Source organism: Equus asinus, chromosome 5 (genome assembly GCF_041296235.1).
Source record: "Equus asinus isolate D_3611 breed Donkey chromosome 5, EquAss-T2T_v2, whole genome shotgun sequence".
NCBI classification, from domain to species: Eukaryota; Metazoa; Chordata; class Mammalia; order Perissodactyla; family Equidae; genus Equus; species Equus asinus.
This window is the reverse complement of record NC_091794.1, coordinates 36815412-36840375: the sequence shown is the minus strand read 5'-3', so window position 1 is coordinate 36840375 and position 24964 is coordinate 36815412. Positions and strand designations below refer to the sequence as shown.

Sequence of the window (24964 nt, the reverse complement as noted above, 5' to 3'; positions counted from 1 at the left end):
AGGATTAAATGAGATGCTATTTAAGTGTCCAGCACTGTGTTTGACACTTATTAAGTACCCAGTAAATTACTGACACATAGGAAGTACTCAGTTGTTATTGAAACTAGTATTAAAACACAAATCTCCCAGCTCCTAACCAGATGTCGTTTCACTTTATTATGCTACTCGTAGATTATTGTCCATTCAGCAAGGATTTCTTTATACTGAGCTAAGAAATGGACTACAAAGGTGAAAAATACAATCCTTGTTCTCAAGGGCCTCAGCATTTAGTGGGAAAGGTAGACAGGTAAACTGACAATTACCATACAACTTGATACATGCCATGGAAGGTGCACAAGGTATCCTGCAAGAGCATAGAGGAGAGGCCCTGTTTTGAAATGACTAAGCTAATTTAGTACGACTCTTGTATTCCTTGTGGTAGAGTCCAGTGAAGAAGTTTGAGAAATGGTTAGCTGCTCCCCTACAGCCTCATTACTAGATTATAATGAAAGCAAATCCTGCCATCCTTACAGACACTTATTAAGTAAATATTCATTTAGAAATAGGTTCATGCTGGGGCCGACCCAGTGGCATAGTGGTTAAGTTTGTGCGCTCCGCTTCAGTGGCCGAGGCTTCAGAGGTTCAGATCCCAGGCACAGACCTGCACACGGCTCATCAAGCCATGCTGTGACAGTGTCCCACATGCAAAAATAATGGAGGAAGATTGGCACAGATGTTAGCTCAGGGCCAAACTTCTGCAGTAACAACAACAACAAAAAATAGGTTCATGCAACTTATTTTTTAAACTTTGTAATGTCCCAGCTCTCTGTCATTTTAGGTGTCTGACCACTATCAGAGATGTAGCAACGTTGCAGAAGCAGGATTCTGCTACTCTGGTAATCAGCATTCCTTTTTTGAGTTCTCATAGCACCCTGAGCTAGTCCCTACCAACATACTTACCTGGCTGTGTTGAAATTCCCTCTTTTCTTATATATACCCTCCATCAGACTATATGCCTCATGAGGGCAGGAACCACATCAGTCTTGTTTACTGCTGTATCCCTAAGTGTAGAACAAAGTGATAACTCAGCTGTTGTGTGAAAGAGAAATATATGAGATTCCACAGGACTTCCTAGTTCTTTATGGGAAGTGAGAGGGAAAAAGTTGTTTCTGGCCTAGATAACTAAAGAACGAACAAATGAAACATCTTTGCTGTCCCAGGCTTGTATTCCCAGCATGGTCAGTTCCTTACTATTGGAGCTATATCAGCAATACTCTGAGTGAGATCATTGTGAAACTCAGCACCTGGTTCTTACTTCCCTTGGGCGTGTATTTTTGTGTATATATGTATGTGTGCATAGATAAGTACATCTACGTATAAATTCTGGTTATCATCCTGGAGCAACAGTGTCTCTTCCCAAAGTCACATTGACAGATGGAAGCACCAGCAGTGTCTGTTGAACAGAGTGACTGCCAAAGTGACATGTGTAAGAAACACAAAGGAGCAGTAACGTTTTGATTTGAGCCAAAGATTCTCTGTTGACCAATAACTGAAGAAAGTGTTTGGTGACTTTACTGTCACTGTTGGCCCTGCCAAGAGGTGGATTCAAGTGCTGAGGAAACAGGAGCCATGTTCTGTAGGGCCACCTAACTTGGGTAGGTGTCTTATGTAGGAGTCACTCTTCCACGCTGTTGCCACATGTCAGAATCTGGCAGATTCCGTGAACATGTATACGTAACATCCTTTTGCAACACAAGCATTTTGCATTTTAGACATTCTTTTAGAAAGCTCTGGATTAGAAATATCATATACATGGTATATAAAATTTTTATATAATGTTTTGTCTTATGTTTATAAAATTTCTTATTGGGCTTTGACTGATAACTTAAAAATAAAATTGGAAGATACACATACTTCCCTAGGACTTTTGCAGTGTTTGATCATGGATGACCAGAAATTTGAAAATTAGGAGGCATTTCCCTTAGATAAAGATTGCCATAAAGGTTCATTGCAATAAACTCCATGGAATAGATCCAAATGGGAGGTGTTGACAGTGTTTGATGTGGATTAAAGGAGTTTAGAGAGTTAGTTGAAGGCAGCATCAAAAATCACTCAGCTATGATGCATCTCTTCTTAACTACTAGAGAAACGCCACCCAGGAATTTGTGTAGCGGAGTTGGGACTGCTACATGAATAATAACCAGAAAAGGCAGTTTGGTTTTCTCTCTTGATCACAAAGAGTGATCACTCTTTGAGGCCTCCCCTGTTTTAGATGAGCTTTCTCTGCTCGTGTGTTTGCAGAAGCCTGAGGGGCCGGGTGCTCTGGCTGAAGAGTATCCTCAGGCTGGTGGAACCCACTGGAAGAGTCTACAGTTGATATTCTCCTCAGAGTGACCTCTTCCAGTTAGGGGCAGGGTACTGGGAATAGCAGGGAGGAAGGCTTTTCTGATAGTTCTGGGTAAATTCAGTAAATATTCAACAGGCCTCCAAGGTGCCAGGCGTTGGAGGGACAAAGCTCAGTGCAATATAGTTGATGATCTCAACACATTTACAAGTCAGCTTAGTGGTGACGGAACTGATGGATTTAATAGCCAAGGCTCCTGGAAATTGGTTCCCCGTTTCTCAAATATTCAAGTGCATTGTAAGAATTTGGAGCTGATGCTTTTTGTCCAAGTGTTCTGGTGAGGTAAAATTTTTACAGCCATTCCCAGTCTTGCCACTCATATCAAGAATGTACATGACTCTACTTGCTCATTATTTTTATTGAATCACAGGGAGGAGGTTTGTTTTTTAGGTTTTTTTATTTTTAAGAGAAAAAGCCTTACAGAGCGACTGTTTCCATAACAACAGGAAAAGCTGGCTGCACTGTCTCAGCTGACCGGGCCCAAGAATGGCTGGTTGGTAGTTTCACAGAAGTGAAGGGAAACATGAAAAGAAAACACTGAGATAGATGCAGCATGTTCTAGCCGTCATCTCTGACGATGGCTGAAATAAAGATTCATTTGCCTTTTTATGTCATACTTTTAACTCTTTCCTGCAAAAATGCAAGTCTTCATGAACAACGTGATAGCCCTTGATGCATGTATTCTGTCTCTTTCCTTAGAGCATTTGTCTTAGTAGGACTTATATCTAAATGTGACTTCTGGGCCTCTACTGATCAAAAAAAAAAAAAGGGAACAGAGGACACTTCTTGGTCTTTGCTTTGCACAGGTTGCGTGGAAGACCTCCACAGGCCAGGTGCCTTTTTATGCTGATGTGAGGAAGCTGGGCTGCAGTGTCTTCAGACATCTGGAGGCTGCCGATTTGGAAGGAAGCATAAGCATTCTTTGTAGTTCAGAGGACAGAAGTGGTACCTGTGGGTAGCTGCTACGTAGAAGGAGATGCCGGCTTGACATGAGAATTTACTAACAGTGGGACACGTCACCTTGTGTATAGTGCCTTGCCCATTACCAGAGGTGTTTGATCGGTGGCAGGATGTCTGTCAGTCAGAGCTGCTGCAGAGGGATTCCTGCCATGCGTGAGAGGTTGGACTGGTTCATTTTTAGATCCTGTGGAGTGTGAAGATCTTCAATGTCTACAATTGTACTAAACTCAAAAAGTGGCATGTTCATGGATGTGGTGAATGCTTTTAGTTAGACCTTAACATCCAGTCTGAACTAATAGAGCATGTTGTCTATCAAAGAAAAACAAATTTGGCTTGGGTAAGGAGAGAAGTCATTCAAAGAATTATTGCAATAAGGGGAGTGGGCTATTGCCGTGGAGAGAATGCTCCCACCATAAGATCTGCAAGGGTGTCAAAGATCAGGCAGAAAGGAAATTTCTTTATAGGGGCAGGTAAACAGGCCTAGAAAAAACCAAATGTGGGGGAGTAGACGGCAGAATCAGACAGTTGATCAGGAAGTGTCTTTCCTTTCGGTCAGCCAGTTTTTAGGAGGCTTCATTAAGGAGGGGTTGTATGCTGGCTCAGGCTGAGGGTGGGTCAGAGTTTGGGGAAAGGAGAAAATCTTAACTAAAGTTTGGTTATCAATTAACAAGAATTTTGTTCCAATCAATCAATGAGGACAAACAGCTCAGCTAATCTTTTATGAGGCAAAGAGTGGGGATTTGGTAGGTCTGTGTCTGGCCTTGTCATAGGTAGATATGGGGGCTAGGTGAGTCTTCCTGAGTCTTATGGGGACGGGTGGTTCTTTGCAGTAAGCTGTTTCCCAGAACAGGATAGGGGGATTTCTTTAACTGTAGCTGTTTTCCAGGAGCTCAGGGCTCAGGTAAAGTTTAACATGGTCATGGGTCTGACTGTAGCTGCCAAGTTCATTCTTTATTCCTCTCCATGATTATGACCTGAAGTTGTGACCTGGGCTCTTCTGAAACCTGCTTATTAGTCCTCAGGTAGAGGGAGAGCATGTCAGCAAGAAACAGTTACTCAGAGGGACAGCAGGTACCATTTGTTTGTGGTGCTCACCCTTCTCGCCAACCCAGTTTCCCCTGTTATTAACACCTTGCATTTCTGTGGCACATTTATTATAATTGATGAGCCAACATTGATACATTATTATTAACTGAAGTCCACAGGTTACATTATTGTTCACTTTTTGTAGTATTGTACATTCTGTGGGTGCTGACAAATGTATAATGAAATGTATCCACCATTACAGTATCATGTAGAATAGTTCCACTAGCCCGGAAGTTCCATGCTCCACCTATTCATCCTTCTGGCAACTGCTGATCTTTTTACTGTCTGCATAGTTTTGCCTTTTCTCAGAATGTCATGTAGTTGGACAGTATGTCCAACTTTTCGGATTGGCTTCTTTCACTTAGTAAAATGCATTTAAGGTTCTTCCATGTCTTCTTATAGCTTGATAGCTCATTTCTTTTTAGCGCTGAATAATATTTTATTGTCTGGATGTACTACAGTTTGTTTATCCATTCACCTGCTGAAGGACATCTTGATTGCTTCCAAGTTCTAGCAGTTATCAATAAAGCTGCTATAAACATTTGTGTGCAAGTTTTTGTATGGACTTAAGTTTTCAGCTCATTTGGCTAAATACCAAGGAGCATGACTGCTGGATTGTATGGTAAGAGTACGTTTAGTTTTGTAAGAAACTACCAAACTATCTTCCTATTGTGGCTGTGCTATTTTGTGTTTCCACCAGCAGTGGATGAGAGTTCCTGTTTTTCTACATCCTTGCGAGCAATTTTTGTTGTCAGTGCTTTGGATTTTAGCCATCCTAATAGGTGTGTATTGGTGTCTTGTAAAAATTTGCAATTCCTTAATGACATATGATGTTCACTATTTTTTCATATGCTTATTCGCCATATGTATTTCTTCTCTAGTAAGGTCTTTGATGATTTTTTCACTAGTTTTTTGAGGGTTTTTTTACTGGTGCTCTAAGGTTTACCATATGCATCTTAAGTTTTCCAGATCAGCTCCTGATTTAAACTAGCTTAATTCCAGTTATATATGGAAATGTTATTCCTGTATAGCTCTATTGTCTTTCCCCCTTTTTATGGTATTGTTATACATAGGACATCTATTAATGTTACAAACCCAGCAACACATTGTTATAATTATTACTTTACCATCTGTAGTCATTTCCTTAGCCCAATAAAGCTTTGCTCCCACCCACTTCCTTTGTGCAAATATATTATACATATATTACATTTTTATGTCTTATGGCCAACATTACATTATATACATATTATTTTATACAGTTGCTTTTTTAAATCAGTTATGAGAAGAGAAAAAATCTATGCATTTTGCTATATAATTACATAATTACCTTTACCAGTTCTGTTTTTTGTGTGTAGGTTTGAATTACCTTCTAGAATCATTTGCTTTTCATTAGTGACTCTGTGAACAGTGACTGATGAATTTCCATTAGTATTTCTTGTAAGGTGCTGGCAACAGCTTCTCTCAGTTTTTGTTTATTTGGAAAAGTTATTTCATCCTCATTTTGAAAGATATCTTTGCTGGTTATAGCATTATTGGCTGACCATTTTTTCTTTGAACACTGAATACGGTTAGCCCACTGCGTTCTGGCCTCTATTGTTTCTGCTGAGCAGTCAGATGTTAATCTTACTGGGGTCCTCTTGTAAGTGACTAGTCATTTTTCTCTTGCTGCTTTCAAGATTGTCTCTGTGTCTTTGACTTTCAGCATTTTTACTATGATGTGTTTGCAGTGATGTGGATCTCTTTGCACTTATCCTGCTTGGAGTTTGTTGAGCTTCCCAGTTGGGTGGGTTATAATTTTTGGTTAGAAACCAGACATCTTAGGTAACACATTGTGGAAATTCTTGATCCCACATTCTTGGGGCTTGTTACTGTTATTTGCTTGTTTATTTTTTAGTGACTGCTGGGTTATTTTGGTGAAGTCTCTTCACCTCCCACCCCCATATACACACACTGTTAAAACTCTGATACTGCTCCTCAGGGAGGCACAGCCTTGGGTATGCCCTGGGATGGCAGTGGTATTGATAGGGCTCTCTTTCTCTTTTTCCTTGACCACATCCAGCTCTTAAACTCCTACTGACTGCTCTGTTGTTTTCAGCAATGCCCTGGGGCATAAATTCCTCTACAAACTAACCCAGTCAAATTGTGGCTACTTTGAAGGAATAGTTTGTGAAGTCTGTTTTTGATATTGGTTTTGACCTCCTCACCAGGGCTCCTCCCAGCTTTTGTTTTCCTAGGTTCTCTTCTACAAAGTGGCTAGCCTACAGTTTAGGTTGTATCTTCACTAAATCCATGAATCTCCTCCCACTTGCCTTTCTTCACACAACCTCCACTTTTCTTAAGAACACACTTAGGTTTGAACTTCTCCACACTCAGTTGCAGATGAAGTCAGTTCCTTTTGGAAGAGATTAGGAGCTGTCTGTTTTACTACCTGCTTCTCCACCAAGGAAAAATCTCTGAACCAGGGCTCTGTTGCAGGGGGTAGGGACAATGGCAGCTTTTCTATGAATGACACCCCTGCTCTAGGACTTGAATGCTTGTTGGAAGGGGGAACAGCGTGGGTTCCTCTTGGCTTGCATTTCCTGGTATGGAGCCATTGCCTCACAAGCCAGGGTAAGGGTGATCAGGGACCCAGTATTTTTCCATGCATGAGACCCAAGGTAGAACCTCCATTCCACAAATGGAGTCAGAAGAGAGCTCCCACCACCTCTTGACTGCACTTACCTAGGACGTAGGCTCAGCAACATGTAGCTGAAGGCAGGATGAGAAATGCTGAAGTCCTGTTCCTACTGGGAAGAAAGTCCTCTAGCTGGGAGCTTGGGGGAGAGGAGCTGGGTGTTCTTGACTACAGCAGTCTGAAGTGGAGTCTCTACCTCACTGGCTGGGAGGGTGGGGACGGGAGCAGTCTTGGTTCAGATACCACAGACTCACCTTTCTTAATGAATTTACATAGATTTTTTTAATAGTTACTTCTTCATTTGCTGTTTGTCCTTAGGTCCATTTCTAAGGTCTTTAAATGATTGGATTTTTAAAATAATTTTCACCAGTTTCCCTGGGGAACAGGTCAGCAGAGCTCCTCATGCTGTCATGCTAGAAGTCAACCTCCTTCCTCATCCATTTCTAACAAACAGTAACAAGCCCCCTGCCTCTGCTTGAAAACCACCTCCTGAGGCAGGATGTTCCATCTTTGAAAGCTGTGCCTCAGATAGTTCTTCCGTATGCTGGGTGACACCTCGCTTCCCATTGATCCTAGTCCTTCCTCTGGAAGCCATCAAAAAGATGTCTAATCCCTCTTTCATATAGCAGCCTTTCCAGTCCTTAATGTAGGTGAAATCCTGAATCCCCAGCCCCTGGTCTTCTCTTGTCCAGGCAGAACATCCACAGTTCCTTTCCTCATTCACCTCCACCCTGTCATACCACATCTCTTCAACTGCCGCCATTGTACTTCAGGGGAGGTCAATTTAGAGCTGAATGAGATCATCACTTTCCTTATTGTAGGTGCTGTTTCTGTAAATGGAACCAAAAGCGCATTAACTTTTTTAACAGCCATTTTGTGTAGTTGATTCAATGAACATGTTGATAGCAAACTCCTGATTCTGTTTACACATGCTACTGATCCCATCCTGTGTAAATACTATTGGTTTCTACAGCCAAATGAAGGGCTTTTCTTATATTGTTTCAGTTTATAACCTTTGGGAATCATGTTTTCCATCCAGTGCATTGGCCTCTTTTATCTTTATCTAAGTCATTGATAAGATATTTGTATAGAACAAAGCCAGGGACAGAGCCCTGCAGTTCATCATCAGAGACCTAGGTAGCATTATTTAATTAGTCACCATACCATGGCAATTGAGAGTTAATGGGTGTGATTTTTCTGTTTCTTAATATGACACCCCTTCATGAACAGTTGACAAGATTGTTTTCACTGAGTAGAGTCAGATGGTGTGAGTCTCTCACTGTGGGGCTGTATGTGAGACCACGTCAGAGCCAGTGGTTGTTCTTTGTGCCTTCTTTGTACCCTCTCCGTATATGAAAGTGAACTCCCCTATCAAGACAAGTGATGCCATCATGTCTGCCATCTCCTTGGAATTTTGGATCCTACTTCAGTTTAGAGTATTGATCGAGTTACAAATGGGCCTTCCCCCTCCAACAGTGTTTCTTGATGAAGCTTTTAGGCACTTCCTACAACACATGGCAGGGATCTTTTTTCTCTTCTGCGTGTGTGACAGAGCAGCTAACAGCCTATTATTTTGCATTAAAACAACTCAATAGGCCATACTTAATTGTACTCTGCTGAATTATCACTGATCTGTAAAGGTTATAGAATCCAAAAAGCAGAGCTTTGCAGAGTTTGAGCTGCTCTAATGTATGGTGGTGTTCTTGAGTGGCTGATATACTGTTACTGCAGAGTATAGCCTTCTATCTGGACCACTATCCCTAATCAGATAATGTGTCATCCCTGAGAGCTCACACTCCTTTCTTAGAATATCAGGCATGGGACTGAGTGTGTTCAGGAAACAGTGAGAAGTCTTCTTTAGTTAAAGCAGAAGGACAGGAGGAGACGATGAAGATGAAGTGTGGGCTGGTGCTTAGTGCAGTCTCTTCTGTCTGACAAGTCACTGTCTTGCGACTTTTGTGTTTGTTGTTTCTGCACAAATCCAGGGGGCATTCTAGTTGGAATTTACATTGGTTCTATCAGGACATGAATAAGTTTTAGCCCCCTGGTTTGTAGTGAAGTATCTACTAATAGTGGATATTATTCCAGATACAGCATGTCCTTAAAGGAGAGACACCACTCTACATGGTTAAGTCACTTAACTTTTTCATATATTGTCTGAGTCAGTTAAGGCTACCTTTTTATGGTATAACTGGGGCAGTTCATATCTGTCTTTGGCAACCTCACAGCAATGTGTAAGAGAAAATGAAGTTGTGCAGAAATTTCTTTGCAGTCTTTGGAAGGAAGAAATGATCTAATTCCAATGACCTCTCTGCATTTTACTTTTACCTTTGAGAAGCTTTCTGCCACAATGCCAACCATCTCCTTCTCTACTCTTCCCATTTACTTGAGTAGTGTTGTCATTCCCCAGTCAGTATGTACCTCTGCTTCCAAAAGTCTCTTCACTGACCCCACTGCCTCTATCTTCTCGGGCTCCAGTCCATCGTCCTCCACTTCTTCTAGTGCTTACAAAACTTCACTTGCTCCCTGTGGCTAACAGAGTTAAGTCTAAATAGGTTTAGATTGACAGTCTAGGCTTTTGATGCATCACTAGCCCACATTTCCTACTCATCTTCTCTTCCTTTCCTTCTTCTTTAACCAAAGGAAATTTCTCACTGTTTCCGAAACATAACCAATCCCATGTCCATGTATCTGCTCTTCCCTTCCTTTCCATAACCTGTATGTCCTTCCTTCCCTGCCCTCCTAAGTGATAGCTTGTTTTTAGCCTACAGTTCAAATTCTGCTTCATTCATTAAAAAAATATTTCTTGGGCACCTACCATGCACCAGGCGTGGGTCTAAGTGTAAGGGATCCTTGCAGGGAACACAACCAAGACTCTCCCTTCACAGAGCTCACATTCTGCTGGCAGGGGTAGATATCAGACGAAGATATGGTGTATCAGATGAGGGAGATAAAAGGGAGATTGCTGTTTTATGTGGAGTCGTCATGGAAGGTTGGTAGGTAACATTTTCTAGCTAAAAAAAAGGTGAAGGTGCAATCCATGTGAGCGTGAGGGAAAAGAGCATTCCAGGCAGAGGGAACAGCAAACCCAGAGGTCTTGAAGCAGGAGAATGCCTGGCGCGTCCCAGAAACAATAAGGAGGCCACTGTGCGTGGGCTTGCAGCTTCGTAGGTGTGTGGTGAGCACTTTTGGAGTGTCTCTTCCTTCTAGTTTTCTTGTTCACTGAGAAAATAGAAGTAAATGGAATCCATTGAGAATATGGAGGAGGTGAGAAATGTTGGAGGTTTGAAGAGAGGTGAAGGTATGAAATAAACATCTAGCATAGTGGTTGAGTGAAGAGACTAGGGAAATATCAGGGGGCCTGCTTGCAGTTCATAACTCAAATGTCTTTGAACTCATCACCTCTTCCTCTGAATTCTTGTAGCAGTTATTTCCATACTTCATTTGGCACTTGGCATATACTTCTGTTACTGTTTTTGGTGTCTGGCCTAACTTTCTAACTTGTTTGTTGTTGTTTTTAGTTGTGTTCTAGTCCACCTGGCTCCTCAGCTTCTTTGAGGCAACTTTCAATATGCACACAACAGAAAAGGACAAAAATAAGTAATTGAGGGCATCAGAAAAAAATGAAAATATACCTGAGTAGAATTCAGTAATAGCGTAAAAGCATTTGGGGAGAAGGAATCTTGAATAAAAACTTTTTTTTTATCTTTACTATCTAAAACAGGACAGTTTATTGAAATTGGATATTTAAATCATTACTGTAATAATTACAGTGAAACCTACGTTTGTGTTGCCTCAATTTTTCTCCCACACATTCACCTTGATTCCCAGGAGAAAAAAGTTTTGTATGTTACCAGTATATCAGTTCCTTACACTTTACACTATCATGTCGGCAGTATTTGGTAAGGACTGTAGTGGTAGCCATGAAACTTGCTGAGAAGAGCATGCGGGGCCTGTGTGCTTTGAGTAAACGCCTGGCATGGTTGTCTCAGACACAGTATTCCTGCACAGGCACCACAGGACCCAGGGACCTCCTGAGCCAAAGTGCAAGTTCATTCCACAAAGCAACCTGTAAGGATTTTCCCCCTTGAGAAGCTCTTATTGATTGTCACACTTGTAAAATGTCCATGATGATTACAGTACGTATTTTTTCTTTTAGCTCATTAAAAATGCTATTCCACTGTCTTATGGTTTGCACTGTTTTTAATAAGTCATCAATAGTAATTCTTATCATTGTTTTCCTGTGTCATGGATGCTGTGGCGCCCTCTTCTCCCATCTTTCAGGAGAGCGAGAAGCACTCCTTGCCTCAGCTGCTGGGAGTTGTAGCCACTGGTAACTTTTAGTTCATCTTTCTCCAGGAATTGTCCTTAGCTAAAAAGACCTATCTTGCCAACAGTGACAGCCTCTTCCTGAGAGCAACCTGCATCTAATGACTAGCCATTGAAGGATTATAAAGGCCAGAACAGGGGCTGGCCCAGTGGTGTAGCAGTTGAGTTCACAACGCTCCACTTGAGCAGCCCAGGGTTCGCTGGTTCGGATCCTGGGCACGGGCCTACACACCGCTTACCAAGCCATGCTGTGGCAGGCATCCCACATATAAAGTAGAGGAAGATGGGCACGGGTGTTAGCTCAGGGCCAGTCTTCCTCAGCAAAAAGAGGAGGATTCCTAGCGGGTGTTAGCTCAGGGCTAATAAGGGCCTGAACACCTTGTCTTAATGCAGAACAATTCTTCAGGGCCATCTTAGCTCTAGAGCTTTCCTTGGGATCACTTGGGGCCTTTGTTGTGGTTGCATCATGGTTGAACCCCCTCTGCCCAGTTCTGCTTCCTTTACTGCCCCATAGGTTTCCATTCCTAACATCCACCAATAACCTCCGGCAGACAGATCTCCATCTCAGTCTTTCTTCCAGGGAACCCAACTGGTAACACCTGTATATAATATGTCTTTTTTTCCCTTTGGCTGCTTTCAAGTTTTTCTCTCTGTCTTTGGTTTCCAGCAGTGATATGCCTGGGTGTAGCTTTCTTTGTGTTTCTTTTTTGGAAAGTTCAGTAAGCTTCTTGGATCTGGATGTTTATGATTTTCATCAAATTTGGGAAACTCGTGGCCATTATTTCTTGAAATATATTTTCTGCCCCAATCTCTCTTCTTCTGGGCCTCTAATTACATGTACAGTAGACAGTTTAAAGTTGTTCCACAGGTGACTGAGGCCTTTTTTATTATTTCTACCTTATTTTTCTCTGTGCCTCAATTTGAATAGTTTCTATTGTCCTGTCTTCAAATTCACTATTTTCTTCTGTAATATCAAATCTTCTGTGAATTTTTCATATCCAATATTATACTTGTCAGTACTCAATTTCCATTTAGTTATTTTTGTCTTCCTTCTACTTAGGGTTAATTTGCTTTTCTTTTTCTAGCTTCTTAAGCTGGGAACTTAGATCACTAATGTTAAGCCATTCTTCTTACCTAATATAAAAATTTTAACTATAAATTTCTGTCTAAGCACTACCTTAGTTGGATCCCACAAATTTTTTTTTTTTAAAGATTTTTATTTTTTCCTTTTTCTCCCCAATGCCCCCCAGTACATAGTTGTATATTCTTCGTTGTGGGTCCTTCTAGTTGTGGCATGTGGGATGCTGCCTCAGCATGGTTTGATGAGCAGTACCATGTCCGCGCCCAGGATTCGAACCAACGAAACACTGGGCCGCCTGCAGCGGAGCGCACGAACTTAACCACTCGGCCACGGGGCCAGTCCCTGGATCCCACAAATTTTGATAATACTGTATTTTCATTATCATCCACCTTGAAATATTTTCTAATTTACCTTGTGATTTCTTCTTTCACTTATTGATTATTTAGCAGTATATTATTTTAATTGCCAAATATTTGAGCCTTCTCTAGATATCTTACTGTTAAGGATCTCTAATTTAATTCTTTTCTGGTCAGAGAGCATACCCTGTAAGATATAAATCTTTGGAAAGTCATTGAGACTTGTTTACAGGCAAGCATACAGTCTATTAAATGAACATTGTTTGTGCACCTGAAAAAAATATAATCCACAGTTGTTGGGTATAATTCCTGTAAATGTCAGTTAAGTGAATGCAGCTGTTAGTGTTATTCAGCATTTCCGTATGCGTACTGGGTTTTTTTTTTGGTCTAGTTATCTTATTAACTACTAAGAGAGAATGTTCAAAATCTCCAGCTGTGATGTTGGTTGTCTTTCTCCTTTAGTCAGTCATTCCTGGGTGTGTTTTGAAGCTCTACAAGTAGGTGCATATACATTTATTATTGTTATATATTCCTGGTGTATTAATCCTTTTATCATTATGAAATGTTTCTCTACTAATATCCTTGTATCAAAGTATATTACCTATTCATGTAGCCATTCAAGCTTTCTTATGATCAGTGTTTTTGTTATATATCTTTTTTCCATCCTTTACCTGTCAATTTATTTTTGTCTTCGTATTTAAAGTGCATCTCTTGAAAACAGTGTATAATTGAGTCTTGTTCTATTAATCCCGTCTGAAATTCTTTGTCTTCCAACTGAAGAGTTTAATATTTACTTGGATTCTTCTATTGCTTTTTTTAGCTATATCTTTTTGCTTTTTTTTTTTTTTAGGGATTACAGAATACATCTTTACCTTATTGCCATCTGATTAGAGTTAATATTTTACTACTTGAAATGTAGGAAATTTGCAGTGCCCTAGGTTTATTTACTAACCTCCCATCATTTAGTTCTTTTTATAGTTTCTGTTTCTCTACTGGGGTTCCTTTATTTATTCAATTGTTGAGTTCATCCTTTCCCTTAAATCCTTAAATGTATTTATAAAATAGATGTTTTAAGTTCCTTGTTTGCTAATCCAGTGTCTCTGTCATCTCTGAATCTGTTTCTGTCAATTGCTTTTCTGGTTATAAGTCACATTTTTCTACTCCACGTGTCTAGAAACTTTTGATTGTATGCTGGATGCTATATTGTTGAACATCTGGATTTTGTCTTCTTTGGACTTTTGAATTTTCTTCTGGCAGGTTATTAATTTACTGTTAAATCAGCTACATATTTTTGAGGCTTATTTTTAAGCATTGTTTGGGCAAGTCTAAAATATTCCTGCTCCTAATACATGGCTTTTTAGTGGTCTCATTGAGTACCCAGGGTATTTATCAAAGTCTTTCCCCTCTAGCTGGTTAATAGTCCCATGTCTTGCAGTGCTCTGCAACCTCCAGAGTCTCCATTTATCTCACAGCTCCTGGCACCTGTTCCCTGCCAGGTCTCTGGAGCCTTGCCTGCATATGTGCATCTGAGTATTAACCCAAACCTTAAGGGGATCCCTATATGCATTCCTAGAGCTCCTTCTCAGCTCACCTTCCTCCTCTTCACATTCTTCCCACTGTCCAGGCCCAAACTCCTGTCTCTAATTCCACAGCTCAGTAAGACTGCCATGCTCCACTTGAGCTATCCCTGCCTGTGCCACAGTCCAGAAAGTGCCTCCAGGTAGAATTCCAGAGAGATCACAAGATGTATTTTATGTGTTTTCCTTCTGTCAGGGATCACAGTCCTTCTTTGCGTTTTGTTCAAAGTTTGAAATGCTATATACGTTTTGGCTGATTTAATATTTACTTTGATGGGAGAGCTAGTCTAGTCCAGTACCATTACTTTATAATGGCAAGATTTGAAAGTCTCTAGTTTGCCTTTTTTTTTTTTTAGGCATCATGAACAATAGCTTAATATATTAATTTCACTCAATTTCCATCTTCTTATTTCACTTCCTGCCCTCCACCTCCCAACACCAAGTTCTATAAAGAGAAATGATCTGAAAGCTTTTCTCTCTTCTAGACAGCAAATTGGTGTCTAAAGTAACCAGAGTACAACCACAATGCACCATGCTCTTTTTCCTTTGGTTTGTAATTACATTGTTAAGTTGCATTGAGTTTTGCTAATTTCAGAGTTAAACCTGCTTTTCCAGTTGATTCTATATTCCTCTTGTTATCAGGTAATCATTTTTAGGTCTCTTTAGTTAAGATGAGCAGGAATACTGGAACTGAAAATGTTTCAGCAGTTGTGGCTGTGATAGGCAATCATTAAGGACCCTGCCCTCAGAGGGGCGCTTTGTTATAATTGCTACCCCACAGCAGCGTCTATCAAGATAATTGTTTGACTTTCTTCTTAAGTAGGCAACAATCAGTTAGACAATCAAAGGGTAGCAAGCCTTAATTACATATATGAAGTGAATGCTGTCTCTGTTTTGACTTTTTTTTAATAAGGCCAATGATAAAACAAAGGGGGATTTCTCACTAGCAATACAAAAATGCCACCTCTCTCAGAAGCTTTCTTTGTGGCTCTACTTCCCATCATAATAAAACTTTCTGGATTTTTTTAGATCTTCCTTTGCTGATAAAAAGAAAAAGCAAGAATGGAATGACTACAATATACCACGTAGCAAGAATCCTCAGTGCCCTCAGGAAGGAGAGGTTGGGGGTCGCAGCCTAGTTGTCATCCATCTCATTTCCCAGTACTCATTTTTAATTGCTATTTATAATGATCCTAGTCTACATCCCAACATCTCTGGATAATGCCTCCATTACATTGGGGGTGGCAACATCCAGCAATTAATTTTAATCTGTTTGGGAGTTTGAGCCTCCTATACCCATGAGTCAGTCACACTACGATGACCAACCCTTTGTAATAATAATAATCACTGTCAAGATAATAGGCAGATTTCAATGAATTTGACCAAGGAACTACATTAGTTATTTAAAGTTCAAACTACATTCTGCAGTTGCTTAATCAGTTTTAAAAAATCCTCTTTTTTAGGTATAATGAGATCATGAGTCTATTCTCCCCAGGTTGTTGCCTTTCAAAGCAGGTTAGGCAAGGAGTAGCCGAGCATGGCCAGGCAGAGTTTACAGGTATCAGAGACTTTAAGCCAATTTGGGGACATTTCTTTTTGGAAGAGCAAAATGGATGGACAAACCCAAGAAGAAAAAATAGTGTTCCTTTGTATAGTGACACAGCATTATGTGGCACTAACCTTATAGATGATCCCACCAGGGGTCCTGGTAGGGTACTCAGGCAGATGCACTATCAGCCTCCCAGCATGTGGAGCAGCTCAGATTGTCCGTGGGAAGGAGGTCCGTAATACCTATACGTTCATAGCACTCAGATTGTCCATGGGAAGGAGGTCCATAATAACTATACGTTCATAGCAGCTCAGATTGCCCATGAGAAGGAGGTCCATAATAACTATACGTTCATAGCAGCTCAGATTGCCCATGAGAAGGAGGTCCATAATAACTATACGTTCATAGCAGCTCAGATTGCCCATGAGAAGGAGGTCCATAATAACTATACGTTCATAGCAGCTCAGATTGCCCATGAGAAGGAGGTCCATAATAACTATACGTTCATAGCAGCTCAGATTGCCCATGAGAAGGAGGTCCATAATAACTATACGTTCATAGCAGCTCAGATTGCCCATGAGAAGGAGGTCCATAATAACTATACGTTCATAGCAGCTCAGATTGCCCATGAGAAGGAGGTCCATAATAACTATACGTTCATAGCAGCTCAGATTGCCCATGAGAAGGAGGTCCATAATAACTATACGTTCATAGCAGCTCAGATTGTCCATGGGAAGGAGGTCCATAATAACTATACGTTCATAGCAGCTCAGATTGCCCATGAGAAGGAGGTCCATAATAACTATACGTTCATAGCAGCTCAGATTGCCCATGAGAAGGAGGTCCATAATAACTATACGTTCATAGCAGCTCAGATTGCCCATGGGAAGGAGGTCCATAATACCTATACATTCGTAACACCTTCTGTCTGTCACAAACGTGGCATAGTAGGCTTTAGCATAGACCTGTTATCTGGAGCTGCCCTGTTTCTTACAAATTGTATTTTGACATGTCTGAACCTCAGTTTCCTCACATGTAAATTAGACAGTAAAGTCTACCTCATTGGGCTAATGTATGCATTAAACAGGAAAGTAGCTAGAATAAGGCCAGAAACTAACCAGACAGCAGATAACATGTGTTTTCTCCATTTCTCTCTGCTCCCCTCTTCACTCCCCTCGCAAGAGCCCTGTGAGGTAGGCTGTGCAGGTATTTTCTCTGTTTTACAGATAACTATCAAGGGTGTTACACAACCAGTTAGTGTCAGAGCCAAGTTCAGGGTTTTTTCTGTGGTGTCAGAAAACCTTCGTGAGCAGCCAGTGTGTGCAGTAGCATCTTCTGACGTGTCTGAGGTCTCTCACTGCAGAACTTAGCTTAGTTCTTAACATCCTTGGCTCCCACGGGGCTTCTGCAGCCCAGCCTTCCAAAATGCATTTTTAAGCCAGACGCTAATAACTGTAGCTCATATTCATCAGCTGCTCTCACTCTCTCTCCTGGGCCTTTTGTTGAGACTTTACAGGCTTAATGGAATGAGTTTCTTTAGCTAGAAAGCAGAATCATGAAGGATCCCCAGAAGGAGGTCAGAGGACATCAGTGTTTTAAGAGCATGGTTCAGGCATAGCGACCTCCAGCTAGTCTTAGTTTGCTCTAGACACAACCTTTTGGGTCCCTTGAAAGTGGCTTTCTGTCAGGCTTCTTCTGGGACGATACCAAGAGCATGGCAAGTGAAAGAAACCTCTGGAACTGGACTGCCCAAATTCAGATCTGGGCTTCACTACCAATCACAGTGACCTTGGGCACGCCATGAACCCCAGAACCTTAGTTTCTTCAACTATAAAATGAGGATAACAGAAGTACTGACCTCATAGGGTTTGTGTGATGATTAAATGAGATGGTGCATGCACAGTGCTTGGAACCGTGGCTGACACGTGGTAGTTACTTGCTCAATAACTGTGAGTTGCTGCGGTGGTGGTGGTGGTTACCCCTTCTCACATCGTGGAAGACTTAAACCAGCATTTTCTTCCTACTGAGAAAAGTCACTGTGTTGTTTCTTTTTAACTGTGGTACTGAAGGTCTTGGTTTTTCATGGATATTTTCCAGTCAGCCTTTCACAATCTCCATCTCCAACCTCACACCCTCTCTTCCCTTAGAGCTGGTCGTTCCAAAGCCATTACTACTCTAAGCGAAATCTCCTTATGAGATGTCCTGTGAGGTGTTTCTCTCCTCTCTCCAGGCCGCTTAGCAACATACCTGCTTATTTTGTTATTTCATTACCTAGTTCATTATTAGCTGTGGCCTCTTGAGGGTTTTGAGGCATCAGGAAATCAGGGTATGTGAGAGTCAGGTTCTGTCTGAGAACAAACTGTGTTGTGGGTGGGAATTTTAGGAAAGGTGTTTTCTGTTTAGGGGAGGTGGGGGGTGGGGAAGAGGAATGGCTTCACTCCCATCTCTGTAGCCAAGGTTTCATTTTAGGCAAAAGCATTAAATACAAAGGACCTCTAGTTGGAAGTAGCTTAGGTAGTGGCAAAAGGGCTGAGAGAGGCCTGTAACAGACGGAGCATAAGATTTGGCCGTGAGGCCGAGGGCCGGCAGGGAGAAAAGAGGGAGATGCGGTCTCATTCCACTCATCCTGCTCCCCCTCTCCCTGAGCCCCCCTTGCAAGTTACAGAAGTGTCAGTCGAAGGCTCCTAGAATGCAGAAGAGGCAAATGCTCACGTTGCAGAATTATGCCAGGTGTCCCATGCCTCTCACAAATTAGGTTTGACGTTCTCGTGTGTTAGTGTGGGAGGTCCGTTAGGAAAGGAAACATTGGGATTTTGACTTCAGGACCTTATTTATTGTGGAGAAGAAGTGAACAAGCAGAGCTCGGTCTTCTCTGACTGTCCCTGTCTTCGTATATGATTTGGAAAGTTGCATATCCAGTGTTCCCAGGAACCCAGCCTTCAGGTGGCAGCAGATCATGGTTGTTTCCCTGTGTCGAAGCTCGATGCGCTGGTTAAGAGTTCTCTGGATCCTGAAAGCCCTGGTTGTTTTCTTCCTTCCAGCGGATGTAATTATGGCTCTCACTTCCACCCGGCCTCTGAGTCACTGAGCTGTGAAATGTGCGGGCGCACCGTTAGCCCGGCGTATCTCTCCCTGGGGCTCTCCTAGAGCATCAGGACCTCATTTTCCACTGGATTTACTTTAATGCTGAGTGTCACAAGGTCATTTCCAGGGTTGTCACTGTTTATTCCTCTAATGTTTAGCTACAGTTTAATTTTCAGCTTTTTACTGTACTTCATTACATGAGAAGAAAGAAATTTGCTCCAGCAGATCGTATCAAATGTGTTTCTCTTTCTCTTCCAATTAGAAAATCGTTCCTAATCAGTTCTATGCTGGTGGGTTAGATTTTCCACTGGATTCCCTTTACTGCTCAGTGTTACCAGTCTGCTGGCTTAGATGGTCTGGGAAGAGTGCTTTATGTTTATGGATTTGCCAAACTGAGATTGTGTTCAAATTTTGTTGGTCCCACTTTTATACGTGACACTGATTTGGCAAATCAGTTTCTCTGTACAGCATCTTAGTCTGAGTCTGTTACTTCTCTTCAGGGTACCATGAATCTTTGTGACAGTGCCTCTAGTTGGTTGCCCTAGTTTGCTTCTGATTATGCAACGAAAGCCATGATTAGTTTCAGTAAACATTACTATCTTACTTGAAACTTTCATGCCCCAGATCCCTGTTATCTCATGGTGCCCACATCTTCCCTAGATGGTAGAGCATACCCAAGTGGCATTGCCCTTTGATACACCAGGACATAGACTCAAAGGAGCAGTGTAAACTGCTCCGGTCATACAGGGAACTGTGACAGGGTTGGAGCTCAGGTTTCCTGATTCTCAGCCCATGTTTGTTCTTCCAGATACTTCTCTTGGGAGTACAGTTGTCCCTTGATATCCACAGGGGATGGGTTTCAGGGGCCGCAACAGATACCAAAATCCTCAGATGCTAAAGTCCCTTACATAAAATGGCCTCGTATTTGCATATAAGCTACGCACATCCTCCCATATACTTTAAATCATCTCTAGATTACTTACAATAGCTAATGTAGTGTAAATGCTATGTAAATAGTTGTTATACTGTATTGTTAAGGGAATAATGACCAGAAAAAAAAGTCTGTATGTATTCAGTACAGATGCAGTCATCATAGGCCTTTCGATCAAGGTTGGTTGAATCCGCAGGTACAGAACCCATGGACAAGGAGGGCCGGCTATACACAGTCGCAGTAATGGCTGCCATTTATTGAATACCACGTAGGTGTCAGGCCCAGACATAACCTCTAATCCTCCCAACAATTCTGCAAAGTAGAGTTTTACAGATAGAGAAGCTGAGACTGAGAGAAGTGAAATAACTTGGCCAGAGCCACCTAGCTAGGCATCACAGAATCCAGATGGAGCCCAGGTCTGTCAGAGCCGTGCCCTGTGCTCTTCTTACTGCTTTGCAGAGGGCTTATGAATGCTCCAGTGAAGGTCCAAGTATGAAGGAGAAAATCTGCCTGCTCGCCCTTCCCATCCCTTCATCCATTCGATCGGCAGATAATTATTCCACAGCTGCTCTGTGCCGAGCATAGTGCTGGGTGCCGGAGAGCAAGAGGGACAGAGGCCCTGTCCTCAGGGAGCTCTCCCTCCACTCTCCCCGTTCTCTCTCTTCTGCAGCAGCCACCCGTCCTTTCATTGCCAGGTTTGCCATTGTTGTCTGCACTGTGCCCTGATGTCTCCTTTCTCTCCACTTCAGTGGCCACGTTAGGAATAGGCACACACGACCAGTATGCTGTGTGGACTGGCTGTGTCCAGGGCCTGCGAGGCCCTCTTCTTCGTAACTCAGTGAGAACTTAGAGTGTCTGCGCATTCACTGCGTGCTCGACACACATGACCTTCCTGCTCAGAAAGAAGAGGTAACTGCCTCAGATTGTGGTGCCAAGATGGTGACACCAGAGTTTGGCTTAGGCGCACTGACTCTGGAGCACAGGCTCTCGCCCACCAGCCGCTGCAGTGTCATAGGCCGTGGGGAAGTAGGCGTGCCCCAGCAGCAGGCCTCGGTCACACCAAATGGAGGGCTCTGCACCAGGAAGTGCCAGGGCAGCCACAGAAAGAGGCTTTTAACCACAAGTCCCACTGGTTTGGTAAATTTTCCTACCTTCTTAAAAGGGTTGCTACTTATGTTTTCTGATATTTTAAAAAATAATCCTTTCCCCAGAAGTGAATTAAATAAAATAAAATAGACACTTCACTGAGACAAAGGACAAACATGCCAGAAATGACAGTACAAAGACTCTTTCCAAAGTGCAAGTTCGTGAAAATAGGAAGACAAATGCCGGTGATTTCACACTGGGCCACGTGCCTGCTCTCCTACCGAAAATGGGCAGCTCAGAGTAAACCAGGATAGAGATTATTCGGCAAAGGTCTGTTGAACATTTGCTGGTGTAGAGCAGTGGGAAGAGAAGGATGAATAAGCTCCGGTTCGGACAGTCAAGGGGTTCACAGTCTAACAGGGGAGGCAGACAAACATGATTACACTGCTGAGGGCAACAGGGCGGTGATGGACGGGCCGTGTGGAAGCTCATCTGTTGACAGGACTGGGCACTCAGCAGAGGCGTTCTGAGAGGGGCCAGAGCTGAGACGTCCACGCCTCATGATGTTCAAGAGCGTATCTGGACCCAAAGATGTCATTTCAGGGACATTTTGATGGTTTGTGTAGATAATGGGAGAGCATGTTTCAGGCAAGCCCTGTCCTGGCACATAAGCAATCTATGTTTATTATCCCTCAGTAACCTCTTAGCTTTGCTCATCAGCACTGGGGAAGGTGAAATCTTTTTGTGGGGTTTTAATGTCCCAAAATCTGCAAGACATTAAACCCCTCTTGACTTACTCATCTTTGTCCCCCAAGGCCTATTATCGGCATGGCCAGGGCCCTGGATGTATTTGTTGAACCCCAGAACTGGGTCCCAGTTCACGAGGAGGTGACAGGACAGGAGCTTGCGTAGGCAGGACATAAACCAGCTCAACAGGCTTTTGTGGACAAGCTGCCTTCTCCCTCCCCTCATTCTTGCTCCATCCCACTTTTTGAGCCGCAGAACCAGGGAAAAGCGTACAGAAATCCTCAGCTTAGTGATTTATTAGTCATTCCCTGAATGCTTCCTTTTTAAAAATACTCTGTCTTATTCCAGGAAGGATTTTAAGACAGGTGAGCATCTCCTAGGTCCTAGGCACGTCTACAAATAGCTCTCCCATTTCACCTCAGATAACTCGTATGCAGATGCTTTTCCACAGAGACAGTATGGCCGGGCCAAGAATAGGGCATCTCCGTCCTGCAGTGACTTGGCTTCCAGAGACTCCCAGGGCAGTCCAGCAGCGGCTCCTTAGTTCTGTCCCTGCTTGCCCAGGATGGTGGCTGTGTCATAAGATAGGACCTGTCACCTTGGGTTATTTCACATCCATGGGACAAGCACATTTTTCAGTTTCTGAAGGATGTCATTGTTGGAAAATCCCCCTCTTGGTATGTCCAAGGAGTTTAGGGCCTAGAGGAGGAATAAGATCACAGCAAGCCCAGAGCTCAGTGCCACCCCTGCACACTGGGCTTCTCATGTTTGAAATCATGGGTCTGCGTGTGTGTGTGTGTGTGGATACACACGTTTGTACATATGTTTGTGCATGCTTACCTATTGTTACTCCAGGTTCTCTCCCAGCAGAGGGGGACTAGGGTTTACAAGGTAGAGGCCCTGGTTATGATCCTTCATTGGTTGTGAATGTTTGTTTCATACTGGGTAAGTCTCCTAGCCTTCTCTTCCACAGTCCTGTTCACTTATTTAGTAAAATAGTTGTAGGGCTGCAATTCAGTATGATTGAAAATAACCATGTGGCAGCAACATTTATCTTATTAAATTTTCCTATTATATCCCAGGGTTGCTAAGATGCATGTGAACTCCATGAATGTTGAAAACAACATACATAATTGGGACAACTTAGAAAAAAAGTGTGTCCTGTTGCCGTTAGGACTCAGTAGGGACAGGCGGTCCCATGGCCCTGGGCTGTTCTGCACTACACATCAGCACCTTGCTGCTCAAAGTGCAGACGGAGGACCAGCATTCACAGCATCCGCTGGGAGTGGGTTAGAAACGCAGAGCCTCAGACCCCACCCCAGGCCTTCTAAGCAGAATCTGCCCTCTAACAGGTTCTCTCACTGATCCTTACGCACATTAAAGTTTGAGAGGCACTGGATCAGAAAACATGGGTTTGCCCATCATCTGAGACTTCTGCACTTTCTGCCTCGGTGAGCAAACTCCCAGGGGCTGGAGCCGTCTATTCTGTGCCTAGAATAGACTCGTGTGCTGTGTAGTCTTTCCTGGGGGTGAAAGTGTGATTCTATTTTTAACACTAGCATTTTCCACTTATGGTCGGACATGACCTTCACTTTCCCAAAATGATTTGCGTTGGCTTCCAAAATACCTCCAATAGGATGAAATAAATAACTGAAGAAATCTAGATTTTAAAAAACTATGTGGAAAATAATATAAAACTGGGTTTTAGTAGCACACATAAATGTTTGCACAAAGTCCTATGCAGTTGCTAATTCTATGTAGCCGACCCTTAGCTCTGAGTTCCCTAGTGAGAAAAGCAAAAAAGAAAACACAATTAGTAACAAGTCTACACAATCAGCAACTGCGTCCAAGACAGTTTTTCTCAGCACAGGGTCTGATGGGAATTTCCTCAGTGGATCATCATAAGTGGCCTGTACCATCTGCATTTCCGTAACAAGTCCAATAGTACACTTCACGAGGGTTTTTTCTTACAGTAGCCCTTCAAGGCAAAGCGCTGTTTTATGGAAGTACTTCTATAAGGAGAGACCTTTTCTTGTTCTGCTGCTTTGTCATTTGCTAACGCGGCCTTTTCAGCCTTCTTTTTAATTAATCTGCCTTAACTGCCCCAGTGCCACCTCACCTCATCCGTTCCCGACTTGTTTCCATTGTTAAACCGGTCCCAGAGTAACCAGGGAACGAGCACAGGTGAGAGCAGGGTGGCTGGTCCCTCGTCCTGCGGACCGTGGGGGTGGCGGCCCCACAGCCAAGGTTTGGAGTGGCCGGTGAAAAGCATGTAGCATCCTTGTGCTTAACCTGCCCTGCTCCCCAGTCTAGCCAGTGGTACTAGAGGGATTAGGAAAATCAGGTGGCAGGACCATGATGTCCAGTGTTAAGTCTCTCGAAGGCAATTATATTTTTTCTCTTTTTGCTTTGTTTGAGGTAGCTTTGTATTATTTCTCAAACCTTCAGATCATCTCCAGCCTGGAACTCCCCTGTGGGTCTTACTTAGTATCTCTAGGGAGTGTGACATTCCACACTCTCACCCTCTCCAACAATATGATCGTTTTTCCTACCAAATTATATTGAGAAGAAATGTTTTTTAAAAAGTGTGAAGGCAAGTTTAAACATTGTCAGGTTAGAGAAGGAGGCTCCCTGTGTCTGGCAGGCCCAGAGACGCCAGTCTAACAGAAGGAAAGTGGGGCCCCTGTGGGTCTGCCCTCTTCTCTTTCTGGCTGCTGTTTGGGATCATACTGCCTGCTCAGGATTCCTCTTAAGCTGCCTTCACCATCCCCACATCACTGACAGCTTCAAGAACTGAGGTGCCTGTGTCCTGGGCTGGTCTCTGAAGCCTTGACGTTATCTTTGGGGCACCACTGTGGGATCCCAGAAGCCTATGAGATGTGAGCCACCTCCTTATTGACAGCTGATTTCTAGGGGTTTTTTTTTTTGGTGAGGAAGATTCACTCTGACCTAACATCCATTGCCATTCTTCTTCTTTTTGCTTGAGGGAGATTAGTCCCGAGCTAACATCTGTGCCAGTCTTCCTCTATTTTTTATATGTGGGTCACCACCACAGTGTGGCTTGATGAATGGTGTAGGTCTGCAGCCAGCCGGGATCCAAACCCATGAACCTGGGGCTGCC

General features: G+C 42.7%; 1 protein-coding gene across 11 annotated transcripts in view; it reads left to right on the top strand.

Moving 5' to 3' along the window:
- The window catches only part of VPS8 (VPS8 subunit of CORVET complex), a 236928-nt gene that overhangs the window by 203385 nt on the left and 8579 nt on the right, over nucleotides 1–24964 (top strand). Inside the window, exon 47 of one of the 11 annotated variants that reach the window (XM_070509285.1) lies at nucleotides 818–922. The exons of the other annotated variants lie outside the window; for them this stretch is intronic. Within the exon in view, the coding sequence (XP_070365386.1) occupies nucleotides 818–907 (90 nt within the window). The 3' untranslated portion in view covers nucleotides 908–922. Of the gene's footprint in view, nucleotides 1–817; nucleotides 923–24964 lie in introns of those variants that run through there. 11 annotated transcript variants of the gene reach the window in all.